Consider the following 22,225-nt stretch of genomic DNA (forward strand, 5'->3'; position numbering starts at 1 on the left):
CACCCATACTTCTTATTGGGTTTTCACTGTAAGTAACAGTCACTGTCATCTTCAGTTGATCAGGTCAAACTGGGTAATGGAATTGTTTCTAGGTTTGGTAATTGGGTCACAAGTCATTTCCTACTGTATCTACAAAAACACTTTTTTAGGCATTTGGGAAGAATATATGCCCTTGTCAATAATAGACAATGATCGTTTTAACCCTGAGCTGTAATGACTTTTCTTAATATCATCATCTTTTCAAAGGCACAGACCTGAGGCTGTTCAAGGCGGAACTCCAGGATTTCGAGACCACCACTCCTTATGCAGCTCGAGATGGTTGTGTCCCAGGTTGACCAAAGGGTTTGTAATGGGAATGTTTCTGTTGGTTTCTTGCAGTACAACAAACACCTCTTCGTGCACATCGGGCACGCCAACCATTCTTACAGTGACCCATTGCTCGAATCAGTGGACATTCGTCAGATTTATGACAAATTTCCTGAAAAGAAAGGTGGCTTAAAGGAACTGTTTGGAAAGGGCCCTCAAAATGCCTTCTTCCTCGTAAAATTCTGGGTGAGTAAGACCTTGCCGTTACTTCAGTCATTTTTGTCTGAATGGTCGCGTCCTACACCCAAGGGCAGAGCTGCAGTGGTTGGGGTTCCCATTGACTGATCTGCACGGTCGCCAGGGGATCACACACTAGCTCTGTGGGCGTCCTCACGCAAGCCACATGGCACAGCCGCAGGAGGACCCAGGCGACATTGCCGTCCCTGCCGAGACAGACAGGTGGCCCCTTGGGCTTGAGAACTCAGTTGTGCAATGAAAGAAACCTCGCAGATGGCTGGGCTCACAGTGGCAGACGCAGGGCACTAGACTCTCCGTTGGTTCTCACTCCGGTAAGCAAAGTGAAGTCGCTCAGTTGTGTCAAACTCTTTGCCACCCCGTGAACTGTAGTCTGCCAGGCTCCTCCATCCATGAGATTTCCTGGCCAAGAATACTGGAGTGGTTGCCATTTCCTTCTCCAGGGGAATCTTCCCGAACCGGGGATCAAACCTGGGTTTCCCGCATTACAGCCAGCCTCTTTATTGTTTGAGCCACCAGAGAAGCCCAGTAAGCAAAGCGACCTATAAATTCCACGGGAGCCTAGGACCCGAGGCAGAGAAGGGACTTGGGCGAAGATAAAGACACGCTGCAAGACTTTAAGGGTCGGAGAGAATATGAAATGGCTCTGCCTATTGCGTGCCTCATTTGTGCATTCAGACACCAAAGGCATGTTCCTCCAACTGCTGGGACTGTCCCCTAGGCTCCGAGGAGATCTCTGCTGTCTCTTCTCCAGTGGTCAAGCTTGAGCCAGAGGACTGCTGTGGGGTCAGGGGTGTGTCCTGGGGACTTAGACCAGAGAACTTGCTGGCCTTGAGCATTTACAACTCCTCAGTCTCGACGAAAATAAAAAGAAAATGGCTTCACATGTTCGCGCTTCTCAGCGTGGCCTAAAAGGCCCTGCAGGAGCTGGTTCCAGGTGTTTCCTTCCTGTCCATCCTCAGCCGGCCTTCGTGTGTCTGGATGGACTTTGTATAGTTTTCCTTCTTTCCCCCCTTTTGAGATGGTGGCTTCTTGATTATCACACCTTCCTTACATAAATAATCTACTAATTTTTCTTTTAGTCCCATCGCGTTGTGTAGTGCCTCAGTTCCCAGGCTGTGTCACAATTAACTGGGATGTGTGTCCCACTCCTTTCTGGACTCCAGGCTCCTTAACTCATTGTGTGGCTACACTGATTGAATGCCTGCTGTGGGCTGTGCGCTGGGTTCACGAATCACGTGCTTTTCCTCCAGTCCTCCCAGGGTTAAGTGGAATTTGCCTCGTATCCAGCTAAGAAAATAGAGATGCAGAGATTACAAAGGACAGGTGGGGACTTGGAGCTTGAAATCAGATCCATTTGAAAAGTGCCTGTGCTCTGTTTACTGGCTTCTTTGTGCCCCCAGGACCCTGCTCACGGGGTCTGTCTGCCATTCTTCGTATCTCCAAAGCTAAGCAAGTGCCTGGCACCAAAAAAAAAACAAAACTCCACAAATGTCAGAACAAACAGACTAAGGAAAAATTCATGTTTGAAATTCCTTGGGAGGAAATTTACATATTTAATTTAATTTGTTTTGTTTTTGTAATCCTTGCGTGGTAACTGGATTTCATTTGTCATGCTTCCGTATTGAATTTGGATTGTGGAAGTAGCCTTCTACGTAAATTAATGTTCTCAGGATTGGTAATACATATGGACACCCTGCAAAAGCAGTAACAGTCACTTCCTTTTCCTAAATTAGTGACTGCCACCCAATGGCTTAAATGGTGGTTGGGGGCCAGTTATATGGTAACACTACAGTTTTCAACGTGTGGCCTGCAGACCCGTAGGAGGTTCCTCAGTAGCCTATCAATGGGCCGACAAGATCAAAACTACTTTTATTATGACATTGATATGTTATTTTCTTTTTGAATTCTGCTGATATTCATACTGATGGTTCCAGTGTTATACAGTAAAACTGCTGAAGCCTGGGATCAGACTGGGTTGCATGCACAGTTTAAGAAAAAAGAATTAGTCAAACCAAGAGTGTCATTTATGAAAGTTTTACATCTTAGACGGAGTACACACTAAAATGCATGCAACGAACCTGCCTGCTCCATCAAGGAAAACAACTGATATTTGTTGTCAAAGATAAAATTTGAACTTTCAAATAAAAATAAGAATTTTGGAAAATTTGTATTCACTCTGGTGAACTTGACGGCTTCCCAACATTTACAACTTTTCTGATGGGATCCATAGTCATATTAAAAAATGTGATTTTTTTTTTCATACTGTGCAAGATAAACTAATGGGTTTTTAATGTAACAGTATGAAGAGTTCATTGAGGGATTCAGACTCCACGCTGCAGGTTTCTAACCTTTAGAAACCACTGCTTGTGAAGTTTTGATTTAATGTCAAAGAAAAATGGCCAGTTATCTGAAGAGCCTATTAAAATATTCTTACCTTTCCCAGCCATGTGTTTATGTGAGGCTGGATTTTTTTCATGTATTTCAACCAAAAGTTGAACTGCAAATCATGACAAATTGAATTTAGAAGCAGATATGAGAATCTAGGTATTTTCCATTAAGCCATACATTAAGTATTGCAAAATGCAAATCACTACTACCTTTCTCACTAATTTTTGTTTTTTAAAATATAGGTATGTCCAATTTAAAAAAGATGTGTGTTAATATAAAATAACCTTATATTATTTTTAAAGCAGGTATTAAATATTTTAAAGCTTTCTCAGTTTACATTTCTGATATAGAAAATATCGATAGCTATAACCTACAAAAACAAGAGCTCTTTGAGACCCTCAATAAATCTTAAGAGTGGAAAAGGGGTCCCTGAGATGAGTTTGAGAGCCACTATGGTGAAAGATATAAAAGAGGCTGTTATACCCAAATGAATTAAAATTAATCAGAAAATATAGGATAAGATAAAAATAAACCATTTTCAGTGCTGTCAAATTAATGTTGGTTTTTAGTGTTAATAAGACTTCTTATAACTTGCTTGTTGTTTGACTGTAAAGAGGAATGGAAACTATTGATATTAGAAAGTTTTTATTTTTGCTTGTAAAATTTTCCATTTTACACAGAGGATGATTTTAATAAATGCTTTCAGTGACGGGGTCCTTCAGTCACTAATTCCCAAATAACGAGGTCTAGGTTTGCAAATGTTTAGAGTGTAGTGGCAGGTATGAGATGTGCAGATTTAGAAACAATTTCTATGAGATTAGATATCAGTTTATTAAATTAAGATTTGCAGAATTAGAATTACAACTGAGCTCTCCTATGAGTATGATGAAAGACATAACTCCTTCAGTATAATTGTTAGCAGTACTTAACCTTTATGAAGAAATTCAGTCCTAACTATGTTAGAATAAGTGAGAAAAGGCAGTTTGAATTAGGTCTACACTCTGCTGCAATTTGAAATCTCATTGGCTTCCTCTAAAGACTTAGAAAGTGTGAATTACACTTTGACTCTCTGTGCTTGAATGTTAGTCAGCGTTTCCATTGGGTGTCTCTTAAGCAGGCTTAACCTTCCCTTTAAAATGTCTTTCATATTAGCAGTTTGCTTCACCGATTTTCATTTTCATGTAAATTCAGTACATCTCAACAGAGGTCCTACCCACACATCTCCTTTCTTCTCCCTATTTCCTCTTTCTCAAAGTACCTGCGTCTCCAGGTTATCACCAGCAGGATGACTTAGTTTGTTCATATGTTTAATCGCTCCATGTCCAGCCTGGGCTCAGTCAGGCTGGAGCAGCTCAGGAGTTTGCTGTGGGTGAAACACTGAGTCCACCTGATTATCTGCACTTGATGCCCAAGCTGTGGCCCAACTCTTTGCCGTGCAGTGGTCCTTCCACTGGCTTCAGAGCAGAAAACTGACTGGTCTTCCCAGGACTCAGGCTCCAGAATATACATGAACAGAGCCACAGTAGCGTCCGACCTGAACTTCTTGGAAACAGCAGACGACTGTTGGTGCCCAGGTAAACGGACACCTGAGTGCCGCATAATGACAGATCTTCACAAAGCAATGATGCTGCTTCGCTTCAGGTGCCCTTGGCTTCCACGCACAGACACAGTGGAAAGGACACAGATTCCAGAGTCCAGCAGATCCAGCACTGATGAGCTGTGTCATGATATAGAAGTCACTCTGCCTATCCATGACTCAGTTTCTTTATGTGTAAAGTGGGAATTATCACATGTACCTCCCAGGAATTAAATAATACCCAAGTGTGTGCTTATGCCTGGTATATTCACTAACTGCTTGACTACTTTCAAAAAGCAACTTGGTTTCTTACACACAAACTCACATATACCTACACACACACACACACACACTGAAAGGCTTATTATCGATGTCTAATAAGGTTAAATTATGATACACCCAGTAAAGAGGATATGTTGTCATTAATAATTTCTCACAGATTTGTGAGAAAGCATCTCACCACCTCCTTGTCACCTTAGTTGAATTACTTGCACTAGTAGTATATACTACTATACTAAGATCCCCTGGAGAAGAAATAACAACCCACTCCAGTATTCTTGCCTGGGAAATCCCGTGGACAGATGAGTCTGGCAGGCTACAGTCCATGGGATTGAAAAGAGTTGGACACAACTGAGCAACTAACACTAAACTAAAAACTCTTAGCTTAAATTTGAATCCCCAATTAAAGTGTCTCAGAAAAAATATAGTTTGATGCAGCATTGAAATTGTTGTTATGATTGAGGAGGAGTATGGAACCAGATTTGTGGTTAGTGAGGCCAACATTTTGCACTGGCAGAAAACCATACTTCTTATTTTCCTTTTAAAATAACGATCAGATGCTTTGTGGGCTCTAAGAAAGGATGTCCACCCACAAGTGGACAGAGCTGTGCTTTGTTTCAGAATTGAGATCCATGCAGATGGGTTGCCAGTGATAATGGCAGACAATGCAGCTAATTTAAGATAAAATGTCAGCTGCTTTGGAATTGATTAAAGAGTCCCGAAAGCTGGAAGAGGTGGGTGTGATTCAGTCATACATCCTAAAAGACAGAAACCCAAGTATAACTCTCAGCTCACTTTCGAAAGAAGTTTGATTCCAGCCCCATGTAGTAGTTTTGTTGCTGCTGTTGTTCAGTCGCTCAGTTGTGTCCAACTCTTGTGACCCCATGGACTGCAGCACTCCAGGCCTCCCTGTCCTTCACTGTCTCCCAGAGTTGGCTCAAACCTGTGTCCATTGAGTCAGTGATGCCATCCAACCATCTCATCCTCTGTCATGTCCTTCTCCCCTTGCCTCCAGTCTTTCCCAGCATCAGGATCTCTTCCAGTGAGTCAGCTTTTCACATCAGGTGGCCAAACTATTGGAGCTTCAGCTTTAGCATCAGTCCTCCCAATGAATATTCAGGATTGATTTCCTTTAGGATTAACTGGTTTAATCTCCTTGCAGTCCAAGGGACCCTCAAGAGTCTTCTCCAACACCTCAGTTCAAAAGCATCAGTTCTTCAATGCTCAGCCTTCTTAAGTAGAATAGTTTACTTAAGTAGTAGTAGTTTACTTAAGGGAATAAAAAATGCAGTGAAAGTAATATTTTTGGAGGGGCCTCAAGGTTCTACTCTGTCTTAACAGTGCTCAAAAGTGTCAAGCTTGGTGACATTGGTTAAGAAAGCCACACATTACTAACATGTTACTTATAAACCTTACAGTCAAAAACTATTCAGAAGAATCATTAGAATAATGAAAACTTACTCTCAAACTTTATTTGGAATAATAAAGAAGAAAATAGTATGAAAAATGAGATTGTATGGATCTGTATCCTGTTAGTAAAGAAACAAATTCTTAATATACATTTAATTACAATGCTTCTTTTTTTTCCTCTCAAATCAATTAGTGGCATGTTAGAAATCAGGATATATTCCAAGTTACTCTATGGCTATTTATGTTTTATTTTTTTTAATTTTTGGAATTATCATCCGGTATAAACAATTAACAGTATACTCATAGTCATTCAACTTTCTTAACCTACTTTTCTGGAGGAAGAAAAAGCAAGACTAGTTTTACTAGCCAGAGTAGATGTGAGAAGATATTATAAAACAGAAATGGAAAGGAGTTATCTGGAAAAAAGGCAGCCTTTAGAAGATGCTTTTATCTTGGTAGGAACAAAATCACATTTGCTGGACAAAATGACAGGCACTATAAATAAAACAACTGGACTTTATTTAGGGATAAGAAATCGGGTGCACATGTAAATTGGCCAAATGGACCCCCTCTGGAGTTCCAGCCTGTTTCTAATTGGATTGTGCGTGATTTAGGCTAGAATTGTAGACTCGAGTCTATCATTTGTGACCAAATGTCTCTGTTGCTATTCATGGAAAAGGATGTTAGCAAAATGGAATAATATGCTTCCCACATGTTTTAAACTGTTATCAGTAAGAAAAGGGTCTTTCAGTTCAAGATTTTCATTTCGTTCTACTTCTATCTCATCTCACAATGGTGTTAAACTCTGAAATTACATGAACAATAGGAAATGCTGGAATGATGTAGTGGAAGGAAGATTAACAAGAAACCACCATATTCAGAGGTACTTCTGGGACTAATACGTAATAGATTATCTTTGGTAGACTGTGACTCTCTTATTGTCTTCACCAGGGTCTGGTTTTTTTTTTTTTGAAAAATCATCTCTGGCTAGCAGGTTCTGATATTTCACGTAGAGGGATGAGGGGGAATGGTAGTTAGTAACTTTGCACATCCAACCCATTTTGGTTTGATTTCATGAGAACGGTATCTGGAGCTTGTTAGCACTTGCTGCATTGACTGCAGTCTTTTATTGCTTCCTTCCTGTTTTCCCAGCCCCATGACCTAAACTTCTTTGTCAGCCTTCCCCAGGGAGCAGGGATCCTATCCGGTAACATTTGTTTATGCAGCAGTGCAATGTATGTAGCAGATTCTCAATAGTTTATTTTCTTTAATTTGTTAGATGAGTGATTTCATCCCGTACCCCTAGAGGAACTGCTGTACATGGGGTCCTGTAACTGCCACTGGGCCAGCTCTAATTGTCAGCCTAGACAGTTTGTTGACTAATCTTTCTCAAGGAATTTACTGAAAGCCGGTGGAGGGGGACCTTAAGGGATTCGCACAAAATCTTTCCAGGCTCTCTCAGGAATTTGGGTTCTTATAGAAACAGTTTAATCATTTGCTTTAGCGTTGAATATACACATCACCAGTGAGTCATTCGGCAAATACTCACTGATCTCTACTTTGCTCCTAGAAAGCTGAGGGAGCAGACATGAGTAAGAGGCAGACTTTAGGGTCTGGTGTGGGATGGCAGACACACAGCAGATAAATGACAGCGCTGTAGGGTAGGGGCTGTAGTGGAAATGTGAATACATAGGTAGAGGAGGAATTCTTTTTGCTTGAGAACTTTTTGGAAGGCTTCAGGAAATGTGGCATTTGAGCTGATTCTTGAAAATTTAATCAGTGGAGGGAGAGTGGGAAGGAGTTTGGGTCGGGGCATGGGTTGTGCAGAGACCAGAAATCCTAATGAGAGTTGTCTGAGGGTCCCAGTGGCCGCCGGGCCTTACAGAACCAGGACAATGGTGCAGGTTGAGAGTGGAAACGATACTCTGCCTGACAGTCACTTTATTTAAAAGAGTCTGAATCCCCTGAGAACAGAAGGCAGACCAGGACAGCCTGTAAAGTGGGAGCAGCAGCCGACGGTGCTTTTCCCGCAGGCCCTTCACCTCAGTCCCACCACGGACACTTCTTTTTTTTAACCTGGAACTCTTCAGGATATCTAGGTGGAATCTAAATTGGGAGTTCCTTTAACCTCGTGGAAGAATCCATCTGACAGCTCTTCCTCTCCTGCTTCCCATCCTGGACCATTTGGCTCAGTGGTTGCTAACAAAGCCAAGGTCAGGGATCCATCCATTCTTTGCTGCATGGGGCTGTTTGACTCTGCTCCCTGCCGCAGTTACAGGCTGAGATACAAAGCCACTGTGCCCCGCAGAGCTGCTGCTAACCAGAAGCCTGGGGGAAGCACACACATGTGGTCCACCTGCACCGCCCGGCATCCACCCCATTCACGCAGGCACAGCTGACTTCACTGCTACAGCCGTCCCCGGGAAAAGCCTAAGAAGAAAAGAACCGCAGTGGCACTCTCAGGGTATGTGTCTGCTTATTTCTAGACCCAGTTTTCCAGGGAATAAGTTGATTATCTGGTTATAGTCATAAACCCTTCAAGGATCTTAGTCGTTTGGACCTTCATAGACCCTTGGCGATATGTGAAACTCCCTCTCCCTGTGAGAGTAGAGATTCAGGGTACACCTTACCTTCCCATCCACCCTCATTCTAATTTAATGTCTACATGACAAAAGCAAGAGAAGCTTGTTAAATTTTCCAAGCAGTTCCAAAGACTTTAGAAGGAAGAGTGAGATCTTCCCACAAGCCCTGTGTCTTTCTCAATTTCTTACATGCATCCACAAACATTGTACATACTCCATTTGTTTTTTACTAAAAAAAGTGCTATGCTCCATGTGTTATTCAGCAGCTTCATTTTTTTTTCCCACTCAAAAAATATTTTGGATATGTCTCCTTACAGCAATGAAAACTTGAGCAGAAGTCCCGATTTTTCTTATTCTCTTTGGTAAAGGTGAATTGTCGGAAGAGTTACCAGATTTAGCAAGTTAAAATACCAGCCACCCAGTTCGATTTGAATTTCCAGTGAACAGTGTATACTTCTTCAGTGTCTGTCCCATGTCATCTTTGGGACATAGTGATATGTCCCTATCCCTATGAAAAAGTATGTTGTTTATCTAAAAATCAGATTTAACTAGGCAGCCTATATTTTATTTGGCAGTTCTGCACTTGTTAATTAGTTGATTGATTTGTTGTCATTGTTCTGTGTAAGACTTTTCATGCACAAAAACTCCAGACCAGAAAAAGGCCCTGTTTTGTGCTCTGGAAAGGGTGGTCTCTGGTCAGTGTTCGCACACCTGATGAATGTGCTGGGTGGAGGGCCAGCTCAGCTGGGCGCCCAGGACTCATTAACTGCCTCCATTGGAGGCAACTGGCCTGTGCCACTGCTTTGTCCTAGGGGTTGAGACCTTGGCTCTTTCATCCCAGCCACTGTGTGAAGTCACCAGTGGTGGTTACCTGAAGTTATATGGGTGATGTTAATTAAATTTTTTTTTTTTTAATGAATGCCAGTATTCGTAGGAATTTGCAATGCAAACAGCCAGTCTTTCAGACAGTACCTATTGTAATTAGAGCAAGCTTTTAAGGTTCTTTGAAGTACTAAATGTTGATGAAATTCGAATCGGGGTGCCAATCTGCACTATGAAGGGGCTCTTGGCAGTTGTCTTTTAAAATCTTCTGTTTTGTAAATGTAAATATATGCCATAATCAGTGGGAAGTAACTTGGAGAGCAGGGGCTGAGTTTATGCCTATTATTCTTATTTAAAACAGCTGTGGCCGGAGAGCTACAGCTGCCGTCCTGTGTCTCGGGCAAGGGCACCAGGCAAAGTGAATACTCTCAAAGACGCCCTTCCCTTTGGGCAGCTTTCTCACTCCCCTCAAACTCAAGTCCAGTCTTGCTGGGGGGTCGTCCCTTGTTTATCCCAGCTTCCCGCACCCCAAGCTCCGAAGCCACTTGGGGTGGCTTCAGGGGTCGTGGCCAGGGAGCAGATGCTTACAAATGAGTCAGGCAAGAGGGTTGGGGAGCAGTCGTCAACCTCAAGACCCCCCTGCCCAGGCTGCTTTGGGAGTATTTCTGCCTGATGGCTCATGGCGAAGGGCAGAGCGATTGTCCTTTGGCGCCTTGGGGAGCAGCTGCAAAGCCCACGTGGTGCCCGGCGCAGCCGAGCCCTCACCATGTGGCAGGCCTGGATGGACGCCCACGACAGGGCCCGGCTCCCAGTGCCTCCTGCCAAGGAGCCAGATGCTGCCATTGGAAAAAATTGCTTCACAATTTGAAATCTTGGTCCTTTGATCATTGCTCGAAGAGGATGAAGAGGAGAGGTTCAAAGTGGTGGTTTGAAAATGCCAGCGTCTCCTCGCATCCATCAGTGCCTATTATACTGTCTCTTGTCAGGGACAGTCCTCTTGATGTCTTCATTTTTTTGCAACCAAGTAATTCTGCCCAGCCCTTCCAGGCCCTCCAGGGGGAAGGGAGAGACGGGTGGGAAGGGAGCCGTCTGCAGCCTGCTCTTTTCCTGACCCACTACCCCAACCTGCGCCCCTGCCTTCAGGCTGATCTGTTTCCTTTTTTTTCCTGCAGGCCTTTTCTTTCAGAGTCTAGTGACAAACGAGTTGTCCTCAGCCGAATGCTGCGCCCTTCCATTCTGCACTTGCAACCCTAATACTCACTTCCTGTCCTTCAGGCATCTGAAACTAGCTTTCCAGGGGCCTGCGGTTTTGCAGAGTTAACCGCCTGGTCCAGCCCTCCCTGCGGTATGGATCCAGCAGAACTGGGTTAGATCTCATTTTTCTCACCCATGAAATGGGAAGAATCATTCTTTGAAGAATATTGCTTTTTTTGTTTTTCAATTTCAAAAACATGAAACAGTGGAACACAGATGTGAACAGATACGCTTGCTGAATGAGAGGTAATGGAGGAGAAACCAAGCCGCAGACTTGTCTGATAACTTACGTGTTTCGGCTGCAGAAGTAACAAGCGTGAGAGAGGATTATTTAGGGAAGGATTTGGGGAAATGTGACGTTTCACTTTTTCGCTTCCTGGCTGTCTAGTGCAGTCTGCTTTCTCTGCTTGGCATTGCTGTTTTCCAGGACTTGTCCACAAATAGATCCCCAATTCATTCCTCAGATGGTTGATTAATTATTGCCTTGTTTTTTTGTTTGTTTTGTTTTTTTGCTTCCAGACAGAATTTTATGACATCTCTAATCATATCTTTGTGGGAAAGATGGTAATTTTGTACCTGTTTGAGCAGTTATGCCTAAAACCTAAGGCTTGTTATAAACTCACAAATCGAAAAAACTACTACTTTTTCTGTTTGAAAAAAGTCATTGCTGTGTTTGTGCTGCTCACTTGATAAGCATGGATAGGGACTCAGACTAACTCTGGGGGGAAAGCTTTTACCTTGTTTGTTGATTATGAGCCACCGTCTACTTCAGGTCCCACTCTGGAGATGTGGCTTGAGGCTCTGCTTCATCTCTGCTGGTCAGTGTTGAAGTCCATGGGTTGATAGGCACGGCCGTTTATGTGGCATGTTTCAGCATACACATGAGTCTCGTGTGCGTTCTCTCTTCTCAGCACCATGGTGGCCTTTGGAAGCAGGTCTTCTCTGAGTTTAGATATGAGAACAATGAGATGCAAAGGAATGATGACCACTGCCCGTCAGGTGTCTGCGATAAGATGACAGATGCAGAGTCAGAATTCTCGTCTTTGGACCAGGTGGAAGGGAAATCACATGGAGTTTACTAAAAATAAGCCTGGAACTTGGATCCTAGGAAGCTGATAGAACCTGAACAACTTTATGGGTGAGAAGTGGGTGTGGAAGGTGAGATTAGGGGAGAAATAAAAGAGAATTGCAGGGTTGTCTGTCAGCACTGTTCTTAGGCCTGTGTGCTTCCAGAGAGCGGAGCTCTAGGTGGAAGCTGCTGAGAAGCCGGTGGCAACTTAACGGGAATGGTAGGCAGTGTTGTGTCCAAGTTCTTCTCATGGTGCTAGGGGACATATTCCAATACATGGAAAGCGAGGTGGGCGTTGCTAAGAGTAGGCAGGGGAGTATCTTGGGTTATGTGAGTGGGCCCAATGAAATCACAAGTTTCCTGAAGAGTAGCAGAGGGAGGCAAAAGACAAGGTCTAGAGAGCTGACAGCTGGCCACGTGAGGACTCAGCCTGGTGTTGCTGGTCTCTGAAGTGGGAGGGAAGAGACTGAGAAACAAGGACTGTGGAAACTGAAGGAGGCAAAGACTCACCTTTCCCCAGAGTAGAGCCACCAGAAAGGGACAGCTCCAAAACCTTGATCTCAGCCGAGCGAGGGACGTGTTGGATATCCCACCTACAGAAGTAGAGAATCATAAAGTGATGTTGTTTTTAAGTCACTAAATTTGGGAGTGTTTGTTAAAGCAGCAATAGAAGACTAATACAACTCTCTAACACTTAAGTCTGCCCAGAACATGGTAAGTATTTTATTAACTAATGATTTTCCCATATCTAAAGGTATTTAGCCAGAAGACAGTGTAAATCAAGGTTCTGTAGGAAGGATTCCTGCATTGGGTGGTAGGAGAAAGAGCTGGTCTCTGATCCCAGTTCATATGGAGGGTTTTTGTTCTAGGGAAAAATGGGCAGAGATTCCTTAGAGGGGCCTGTTTGCATGGACTTGCCCGCTCCAGCCACATTTGCAAGGTTTATTTTGTTTTTTTGTAGAACATGGTCCATGACCAGTTAGGCAGGAGGAAACTTCCCCTGCTACCCTTCTTATGACTGGACTGAAAATAAAATCGACGCAAGACAAATTAACAGGAAGGAAAAGAGAAACAAATTTTTAATTCATGGCATTGAGGTTTACATAGAAACCGGATCTAAGAAGTGGCCAAAGCAGGCATCTGTCATACTTTTTAGATAAATGATAAATTTATGAGGAATTGACAGGACAAAGAAACATAGGTTTAGAGAAAATCTAAACAGAGTTTGGGCTTGGGGAAGTACATTTTTAAAGTAACAAGATGTGTGTACAGACTTCTCCACCCTAAATTATCCATCTCTGGTGGTAAGGGTCTCCTTCCACCTCCAGATGCAAGTAGGGCACCTTTTACTGAGAGACTTATTTCCTGCTTTGGGGGAGACAGAGGGGAGGGTCCACGTGTCCCTCTTCATTGGTTGTTTCTTAAGTAACTTTAATCCAAAATAATCAAAATGCCATTGGGGCACATTTTGGGACAGTCTGCCCTGTGCCCCAACAGCTGTCTCATCTCCTAAGAACAGGATCTGGTTTGAATTTGGAATTTGCTGGGAAGGTAAGTTTGCTGGTTTTAGTTGTTTCTTGGACTTTTGTATTTATTTGCTCTTAGAAAATATCCTGATTTCAGATAAGAGCTGATTTGACAAAAATAGTTTGTATGTCTGGAAACAGCACACTTTTTTTTTTTTTTCTTCTCTCATTTTCTTGCCTTCAGAACTATGTGGAATAGGTTTATCTTGAGTTTTCAGTTGGAAAAAAGGAGTGGAGAGGGTGGATAATGAACTCAGCACGAATCCTAGACTCATTACAGAGTTCACCCCCCCCCGTTGTTGATTTAATGCTAGCATTCTTTCTTTGATATTACCTTTGCTCTGCAGGAGTTCAGTGACCACATTTCTTTCTGGGATAATTGTAATATTATCAGCTAAAGATAATTATCTTTCCCATCAATACCTCCTAGAAAATTCCCAAAGAACAGCTGTGATATGGTTGGATGACTGTGTAATTATTTTCCATGTTCAAAAGTAATTGAGAAGCAGTGGTAATAACAGATTGCTTATTTAGTGTTAGTTGAGAAGTCTTTAAAAATGCAACCTGTTAAATATATGCTAATAATTATATGTGGAGTTTTCTCAAGCTGTTTTTTAAAAAAACAAGATAATTCAAAAACCATCTGTTCCTCTTACCTAAATGAAAGTTGAAAATGCACGTATGTCTCATAACCAGCGATTCTACTCCTAGGAACACCTAACAGGAGTGCGTGCATGTGTTCATGAAAAGTGTATCCCCAAGTATTCAGAGTAGCGCTCTTCATAATAGGTTCAGTTTGGAAGCATTGTAAACGTCCATCCGTAGAAGGGATAGAAGGTGGTATTTTCCATTTAGCAGAGTACTCTAGTGATGGATGAACCACACACCACAGCATAGATGACACTCACCCTGCAATGCTGCACAAATAAAGCTAAACACAGAGGAATCAACAGCATGTGACTCCGTTCATGTAACATTCAAAAACTAGACAAGACTAAAGGATCAGCATTACTCTTGTGACACAGGGGGTTTGAGGTACACTGAAGGGAGCAGTGTTTGATGTTCACTGGGATGGAGGGTGGATGAGGGGACTTCTTTTCCATGTCCTTACCTGGGCGCTTGGTTACATGGGTGTGTTCACTTTATAAAAATTAATCAACCTGTAAACTTGTGATTGGTACACTTCTGAATGTATGTTCTACTTTAATATCATGTAAAAAAGTTAATCCTGGCAACTTGAAAATCGTAGTTTGTCGAGATTGTTTCTGACGGCAGAGTTTCATAATGTGGATTCTTGAATACTTTCATTTTTGATACTTTCTGTCATTATACCTGCAGGTTATCCATTCCCAATTAAAGCTAATTAAATTAAATTTGAGAATTCTAAGGTACAGTGGTGAACCAAAGGTGAGAGGATGGGAATTATCTGCCCCCGATGTAGGCATTAAGGAGTTTTGTTGTACTGAAGTCTAGATGGCAGAACCATCTAAAAACAGCTGTCATTTTCATTATCACCCTGTGCCGATGGTTCTAAAAAACGCCATCAATGAAGTGTTCCTAATTAAAAAAAGCCTTTGTTAGTTTAAGTCTTAAACAATTGGTAAAATTAGTCTTGAGTTTTTATTTCATGTATGTATATATACACACACACCTATATATATTTATGCTTCAAACTAACACACTTGGGTTGCTTATGCATTTTATTACTTATTCTTTCATAGCACATGCTATTACAGACTCACTCTTATATTCACTTCTAGAGTAAGTTCTGACAGTTTGGAACCATTGGAGCTGCAGTCCACACAGCGCTGCTGCTTCCATGATTTGGAAATGAGTGCAGTAACTATGAAGGCGAAAAAGTAGAACTAGAGTTACTTCAATTCTGTCATTCTCTGTTACCACAGAGGTTTTGTGTTTAAAGTTAAAAACAGTGGAACAGTGCTGATTATTACTCAAATAATTGTGAAATTTTGCTAAATAAAGGAAACAGGCCTTGGAAACCCCCCGCTCTTAGTTGTCAGATATGCCGTGTGTGTTGAGGCTACAGCACCAGCCTTACTGAAGTGTGGGAACTTGGAGAGATGGAAACCAAAAAGCTGAAAATTTTCAGCAGTTTTGCTAATATCAATTTACGGCGAATGCCATTCTAAACTTGGGTAACATTTTGAAATTGTCTGTATGGTTGAATTATTTTGCATGTTTATTTCTGTGCTTGCTTTAGATCTTAAGAGTCCTAGTTTGTTTATGTTGTAAATCTTTGGCTTGTTGAAAGTAAAGGCCACTGCATTATAGCAAGTGAAATAAGTAGGACAGAAAAAGATAAATACTGTATGATATCAATTATATGTGAAATCTAAAAAATAGGACAAACTAGTGAGTATAACAAAAAAGAAGAAAACTCACAGAACAAACTAGTGGTAGCCAGTTGGGGGGAGAGGCAGTGTAGAGGTGGAGGAATGGAGGTGCAGACTGCTGGCTGTGAGTTAGGCTCAGGGATGCATGTACAACACAGGGCATATAGCCAAGGTTTTGTAACAACTGAATGGAAAGTAACGCTTAAAAATTGTAGAGAAAGATAATGCCACTGAAGTGAATAAAGTGAAAAATGGAGCACTGGACAAAACAAAGAAAGAAAACAGTGTACCTAGGGAGTTGAGGTGCCCTTCTTAAGAAACCTCCCTCCTGCTTAAAGCACTGACGCAAGTTGAGGTTGATAGCTCCTTGCGCTCTCCTGTTGACTCCCCCGCCAACTGCTAATTTCCCCAGCTCCTTCCCACACTCCACCCATTACGCCACAAACACCAGACTGCTTTTGATTATTAATCAGTCCTTCATAACAACTTGATTACATCAGAATAATGAATTTAAATTGCAATATTATTTAACAATGTATTTATGGTCAATTAATTTCTCATTTTCAAAGCTGGGAATTTTTAAAAATTAAATGAAAACAAAAGTCAAAGTAGGGGCTTCCCTGGTGGCTCAGTGGTAAAGAATCTGCCTGCCAGTGCAGGCGACACGGGTTTGATCCCTGGTTTGGGAAGACCCCACGTGCTGGAGAGCAGCTGAGCCTCTGTGCCACAACTATTGAGCCTGTGGTCTAGAGCTTGGGAGCTGCAACTTCTGAAGCCCAAGCACCCTAGAGCCTATGTTCTGAAACAAGAGAAGCCACCACAATGAGAAGCCCACAAACTAAAATTGGGGAGTAGCCTCTGCTTGCTGAGAAAAGCCCATGCAGCAACAAAGGCCAGCACAGCCAAAAATAAGTAAGAAGTGGAAGAAAGATTAAATTTTGAAAAAAAAGTCAAAATAATTTCTAATGTACCTTTCCTGCTCTGCCTGTTACTGCGCTGTTGTTGGGAAGCATCTGAAATGTCCATCAATAGAGGATATGTTAAATTATATTGCATCTGTATGATGGAGTGGTATGCAGCCACCAAAAGTGTGGCTGTTCAATTTTCCAAAGGGCTTTTCTTTAAAAAACTGATGCTCTGTATCAGTGTATGTATGTCTATGCGTGTGCTCACTCATGCTCTGGGACTCTGGGGACTGTATAGCCTGCCAGGCTCCTCTGTCCATGGAATTCTCCAGGCAAGAATACTGGACTGGGTTGCCATTTCCTACTTCAGGGGATCTTCCCAACCCAGGGATCAAACCCATGTCTCCTGCATTGCAGGTGGATTCTTCACCACTGATCTACCAGGGAAGCCCTATATCAGTACTATATGAGTTCTAAAAAGTAGTTATTGATTGATCAATTGATTTAAAGCCAGGCTCAGAAGAATGCTATGGTTTGTGCAGAAAAGAGGGAATGTGTATGCTTAAATATGTAAATGCTAAATATCTCTAAGAGGATACTTGAAAAACTGATAACTGGTCACCTAAGGAGAGTGGTAAGCACAGGGTAGAAATAAAATGTACCTCCTTTTTATAGTTTGATTTTTTTTTAATTTACTTGCCACGTATATATTTTTATCTTTGTTATTGTTGCTGTGTGTGCTTTTTTTTTTTTTAAGCTAAAACTTGTTCGTACAAGCTACATCATAATAGTAAGAGCACCAGTCCCACAAAGAACATCACTGGTCATCCCACTACCACAAAACACCTGAGCTGTTTCTCCCAGCTGTGTGTATTCTCAGGGGATGGCAGGACCAGCTCGAAGTTCTGTTAGTTCACAGCAGGGAACACCTGCCTGGGAAGGCTGGATGACAGCCCAGTGTCAGAGCTCTTGGGATACGTTGGTACCTTTCACCCCTGAAGGCTGGAGCCCTGGTAGTCCCAGGGCCCTCTCCAGCTTTGGGAAGCTCAGATACAGTTCTCAGGATGAGACCTCTGGTTTCCCACTGGACCGCTGTTTCATTGAGCCACAAGCTCCATTTCTCACCTTTGCATGTGAAAAAAAGGCACACCTAGGCATTTTTAATTATTTGCACTTTATGCCCCACAAAATTTCAAAAAACAAAATGTGAGGGCACATAAATGTATGGATAACATAAAACTGGACAAGTATCAGTGCAAGTAAAAGCAGAAATCCAGTCACAGGAGTTGGACACTGGTTGTTAGAAGTACCTAGGATAAGTTAATTACTATAGTAGAGCATTTAATGTAGCTTTGAATCTCTTGGCACCTAAGAAAAGGGAATATAAAGCATATGGTCCGTTTTATTTGAAGCCAGAATATCCCAAGTTTTGCCTGAGGAAATGGACATTTTCCTGATACTCAATTTAAGAAGGAAGTTGAAATGCAGATCTTTATTAAAAATACATGTAGGATGACTCAGGTCTTTATGGTAGTTAGTGCCTGTGAAGGTATTAACAATCAGTGAGTCGAAATGTGCCGGACCTCACAAAATACAGTCTCATTTTATGTCAGACTCACTGCTGTTTCTCTCTGCAGCCCAGGTGCTTCATTTGACCCTGCTTCCTGCTGCATCTCTGCATTCACTCTCTTCTAGTGTCTCCAAGTTGTGATCAGGGGTGACTTTCTGGGTTGCAGATCTGATCCTAAACTATCACTGCCCCTATCCTGTGTAAGACCCCAGCCCCCTCCTACCCCTGCCTCTCCAGGCCCGTTCTCTCCTTGCTGTCTGTGTTCCAGCTGTTTCTGGCCATTTGCCCTTTTGCACACTCTCTCACATCATGCTCTGCCTGCCCACGCCAGCTCTTCTCTCTGGATCTGAGCTGCATCATCATCTGAAGCTTCCCTGCCCGCAAGGGCTCCCTCCCTACTGTTTGTTCTCATGTCTCTGTCCCCATCCCAGGAGCGCTTATTTCTGTTGCAATGTCCTCCCTCCTAAATTGTCAGCTGCACGACCACAGGGACTGTCTCCTGCTCACTCATTGATCCCCAGCTCCACACCCATGCCCAGAGTGCAGGAAAGGGTCAGTGGATGCTCGAGGGAAGGGGGTCTGCCCTTAGTGGTGGAGCCACTGCAGCAGCCTCCCAGCCTCCCTCTGCAGTGGACTTTATACCACGCTGAGACACCTTTTCTTAAAGCACATCTCTGATCACCTCATGGCCTGGTGGTGACACTTTCAAGGGGTCCCCAGTTCCTACAGCATACAATTCACCCCCCTCATTAAGCCCTCCCCAACCCAGGACCTTGCTGCATTTCCACACTCCTTCCTCCCCATCTCCTTCGTCCTTGCAGTGTGGCTAAAATTAAGCACTCCAGGCTGCTCCATGTGCAATACTCCCTTAGCCCATCCCTGCATGTTCAAATCTTAACCATCCTGAAAGTAAATACCTTTAATTGAAAATAATGTTTCCATGGTCCGAAAAAGGAGCAAAGTTTGCTCCTTTGGGAAGCAAGTAGTAGAAAAAGTAGAGGTAAGTTGGCCTCTGTATGCTGAGTGCCTTTGACATGGTACTTACTTTCTATCTGCCGCTGCTGCTGCTAAGTCTCTTCAGTCGTGTCCGACTCTGTGCGACCCCATAGACAGCAGCCCACCAGGCTCCCCCATCCCTGGGATTCTCCAGGCAAGAACACTGGAGTGGGTTGCTATTTCCTTCTCCAATGCGTGAAAGGGAAAAGTGAAAGTGAAGTCGCTCAGTTGTGTCCGACTCTTCGCGACCCCATGGACTGCAGCCTACCAGGCTCCTCCATCCATGGGATTTTCCAGGCAAGAGTACTGGAATGGGGTGCTATTACCTTCTCTGACTTTATCTAAATTAGAGCTATTTTCTATTTTCTGTACATTTCTCTCATGTTGGCTTGTAGTCTTATATCTACCATGAATCTCACATAGCAAATAGTCATAAGAATATGTTAAATGAGTGGGGCCTTGTATTAACTGTTTTACATCTTTCTAAGTCAGTCTTTAATAGGAACTATTTCCCCTCTGGGTACATAATTAGTAATGAAGTTTCTCTTTTTACATATATAACAAATGGCCAGTCAGCTACAGATTCTCCTTTTAAATATATCCACAGATCAGTGAATATGAATCCAGTTCACATACTGCTTTCTGTACATATTTCAGAGACCTCATGAGTCTTTTATTACAAGGATATATAGTATTCTATACTAAATGAGGACTTCCCTGGTGGTCCAGTGGTTAGGAATCAACCTGCCAATGCAGGAGAAATGGTTCCTTCCTGGCCCATGAAGATTCCACATGCCACGGGGCAGCTAAGCCCACGCATCACACACCAAGAGAACCACCACAACGAAGACCCAGTGCAGACAAAAATGAACCAATAAATAGATTAAATACTGAATGCAAGAAAGTAAAAATGAAATCGATACATGCAGCTTGTCATTATTTCAAGGGAAGACTACCCAAGCGAGCATTCTCTTCAAAACACAATCAATGGGCCATAGAACTTGTTTCTAGCTGAGCATGAACTCACCACCTTTCTGAGCCACCCTGGCCCTCCACTGCCCTCCATCCAGCATGGTGGAAGTCTTCGCCTGATAGTTACTGCTTGTTGCCATGACTCCTGTGATAGAGAGTAACCCTCGCCTCCATTTCATTTCCTACAGGCTGATTTAAACTGCAATATTCAAGACGATGCCGGGGCTTTTTATGGCGTAACCAGTCAGTATGAGAGTTCTGAAAATATGACAGTCACCTGCTCCACCAAAGTTTGCTCCTTTGGGAAGCAAGTAGTAGAAAAAGTAGAGGTAAGTTGGCCTCTGTGTGCTGGAACCTTCATTTGGGGTGGCCTGTCACCTTCCTTTAAATCTAAGCGTCTTCTCCTTCTCTGCCTTCTCCCACTCCCCGCCCTCCATTACTTAAGAAGGCAAAATGATTTGAAAGCAACTGAAAGGAAGAAGGCCAGGAGTAATCCATGCCACCCTCCCTGGCCATCTGAAGTCAGCCCTGCTCTTGCCAGTGGGTCAGTCCAACAGGAGGCCTTGAGGAGGGAGGGGGGCTGAGTGGAATCTGTTAGAGATAGATCCTGCTACCCAGGATTGATCTATCTACCATGCTACCCTCCCACCCCCAAGTTCAAGTGCACTTCCAGGCATCTTGATAATAACCAAGGTGGTCTTCAACTAATTGGCAGCTGCCTTCTAAAACCCACGTGGCTTCCCTGGTGGCTCAGATGGTAAAGCGTTTGCCTGCAATGCAGGAGACCTGGATGCAATCCCTGGGTCAGGAAGATCCCTTGGAGAAGGCAATGGCAACCCCTCCAGTACTCTTGCCTGGAAAATCCCATGGATGGAGGAGCCTGGTAGGCTACAGTCCGTGGGGTCACAGAGAGTCTGACATGACTGAGCCACTTCACATTCACTTATAAATCCCTGCCACCTTGAGTTTGGTCTTGGCTTTTGCCATTTCCACTCCCTTCATCATAATTGTTTTAAATCTATTTCAGTACATACTGGGACCAAAAACTTATTTATGGCTTTTATAGTTCACACTTCCCTCCCTTTCTAAACATGGATGATCATTTTACTGGGGTGGGTTGCTGTTTGTGAATAATGTTTGCAGGTGATATTTCATTCAGAGTTGTGTTTTCCAGTGTCTTCTACCCACCACCCAATTCATCCATGCTCACAGTGGCTTTTATTCACAGGTGTCTAGGACCTCTCAGGTCCAGGAGCCCACCCTGACTTTTGTACCACAGAAATAAATCCTTTCTCTCATGAGACATGAGAGAAGGGATGTATTGGGTGGAGAGAGGGAACGAGGAGATGTTTTTCAAGACTTTGGGATGAACAGGAGGATTGGGGATGCTGTAGGCCCTCATAGCTTCCTGAGCACAAGATGGGCATCCTAAGAATGGTGTTAGGAGGGTTATGCTGGTAGTCATGTATGGACATGAGAGTTGGACCATAAAGAAGGCTGAGCACCAAAGAACTGATGCTTTCAAACGGTGGTGCTAGAAAAGACTCTTGAGAGTCCCTTAGACATCAAGGAGATCAAACCAGTCAATCCTAAAGGAAATCAACTCTGAATATTCATTGGAAGGACTGATGCTGAAGTGTAAGCTCCAGTACTTTGGCTACCTGATGTGAAGTGCTGACTCATTGGAAAAGACCATGATACTGGGAAAGACTGAAGACAAAAGAAGAGGGCGACAGAGGATGAGATGGTTAGATAGCATCACGGACTCAATGGACATGACTCTGAACAAACTCTGGGAGATAGTGAAGGACAGGGAAGCCTGACTATGGGGTCCCAAAGAGTTGGGCGCAACTTAGGACTGAACAAGAACAATGCTGGTAGAGGAAGATGTGAGTGAGTTGACTAGATGGTTGCCATAAACTTAGGTGTTATGAGTGTTATTAAAGAGTGGCAGAGGG

The 22,225-nt window shown here is 43.0% G+C and overlaps 1 protein-coding gene across 12 annotated transcripts in view; it reads left to right on the forward strand.

Moving 5' to 3' along the window:
• The window catches only part of TEAD1 (TEA domain transcription factor 1), a 274,391-nt gene that overhangs the window by 232,057 nt on the left and 20,109 nt on the right, over positions 1 to 22,225 (forward strand). For all 12 annotated transcript variants that reach the window (XM_027563306.1, XM_027563307.1, XM_027563309.1 and 9 more), the window contains 2 exons: positions 379 to 552; positions 20,456 to 20,596. In XM_027563306.1, the coding sequence (XP_027419107.1) occupies positions 379 to 552; positions 20,456 to 20,596 (315 nt within the window). The remainder of the gene's footprint in view (positions 1 to 378; positions 553 to 20,455; positions 20,597 to 22,225) is intronic.

The sequence above is a fragment of the Bos indicus x Bos taurus genome, chromosome 15, assembly GCF_003369695.1.
Source record: "Bos indicus x Bos taurus breed Angus x Brahman F1 hybrid chromosome 15, Bos_hybrid_MaternalHap_v2.0, whole genome shotgun sequence".
NCBI classification, from domain to species: domain Eukaryota; kingdom Metazoa; phylum Chordata; class Mammalia; order Artiodactyla; family Bovidae; genus Bos; species Bos indicus x Bos taurus.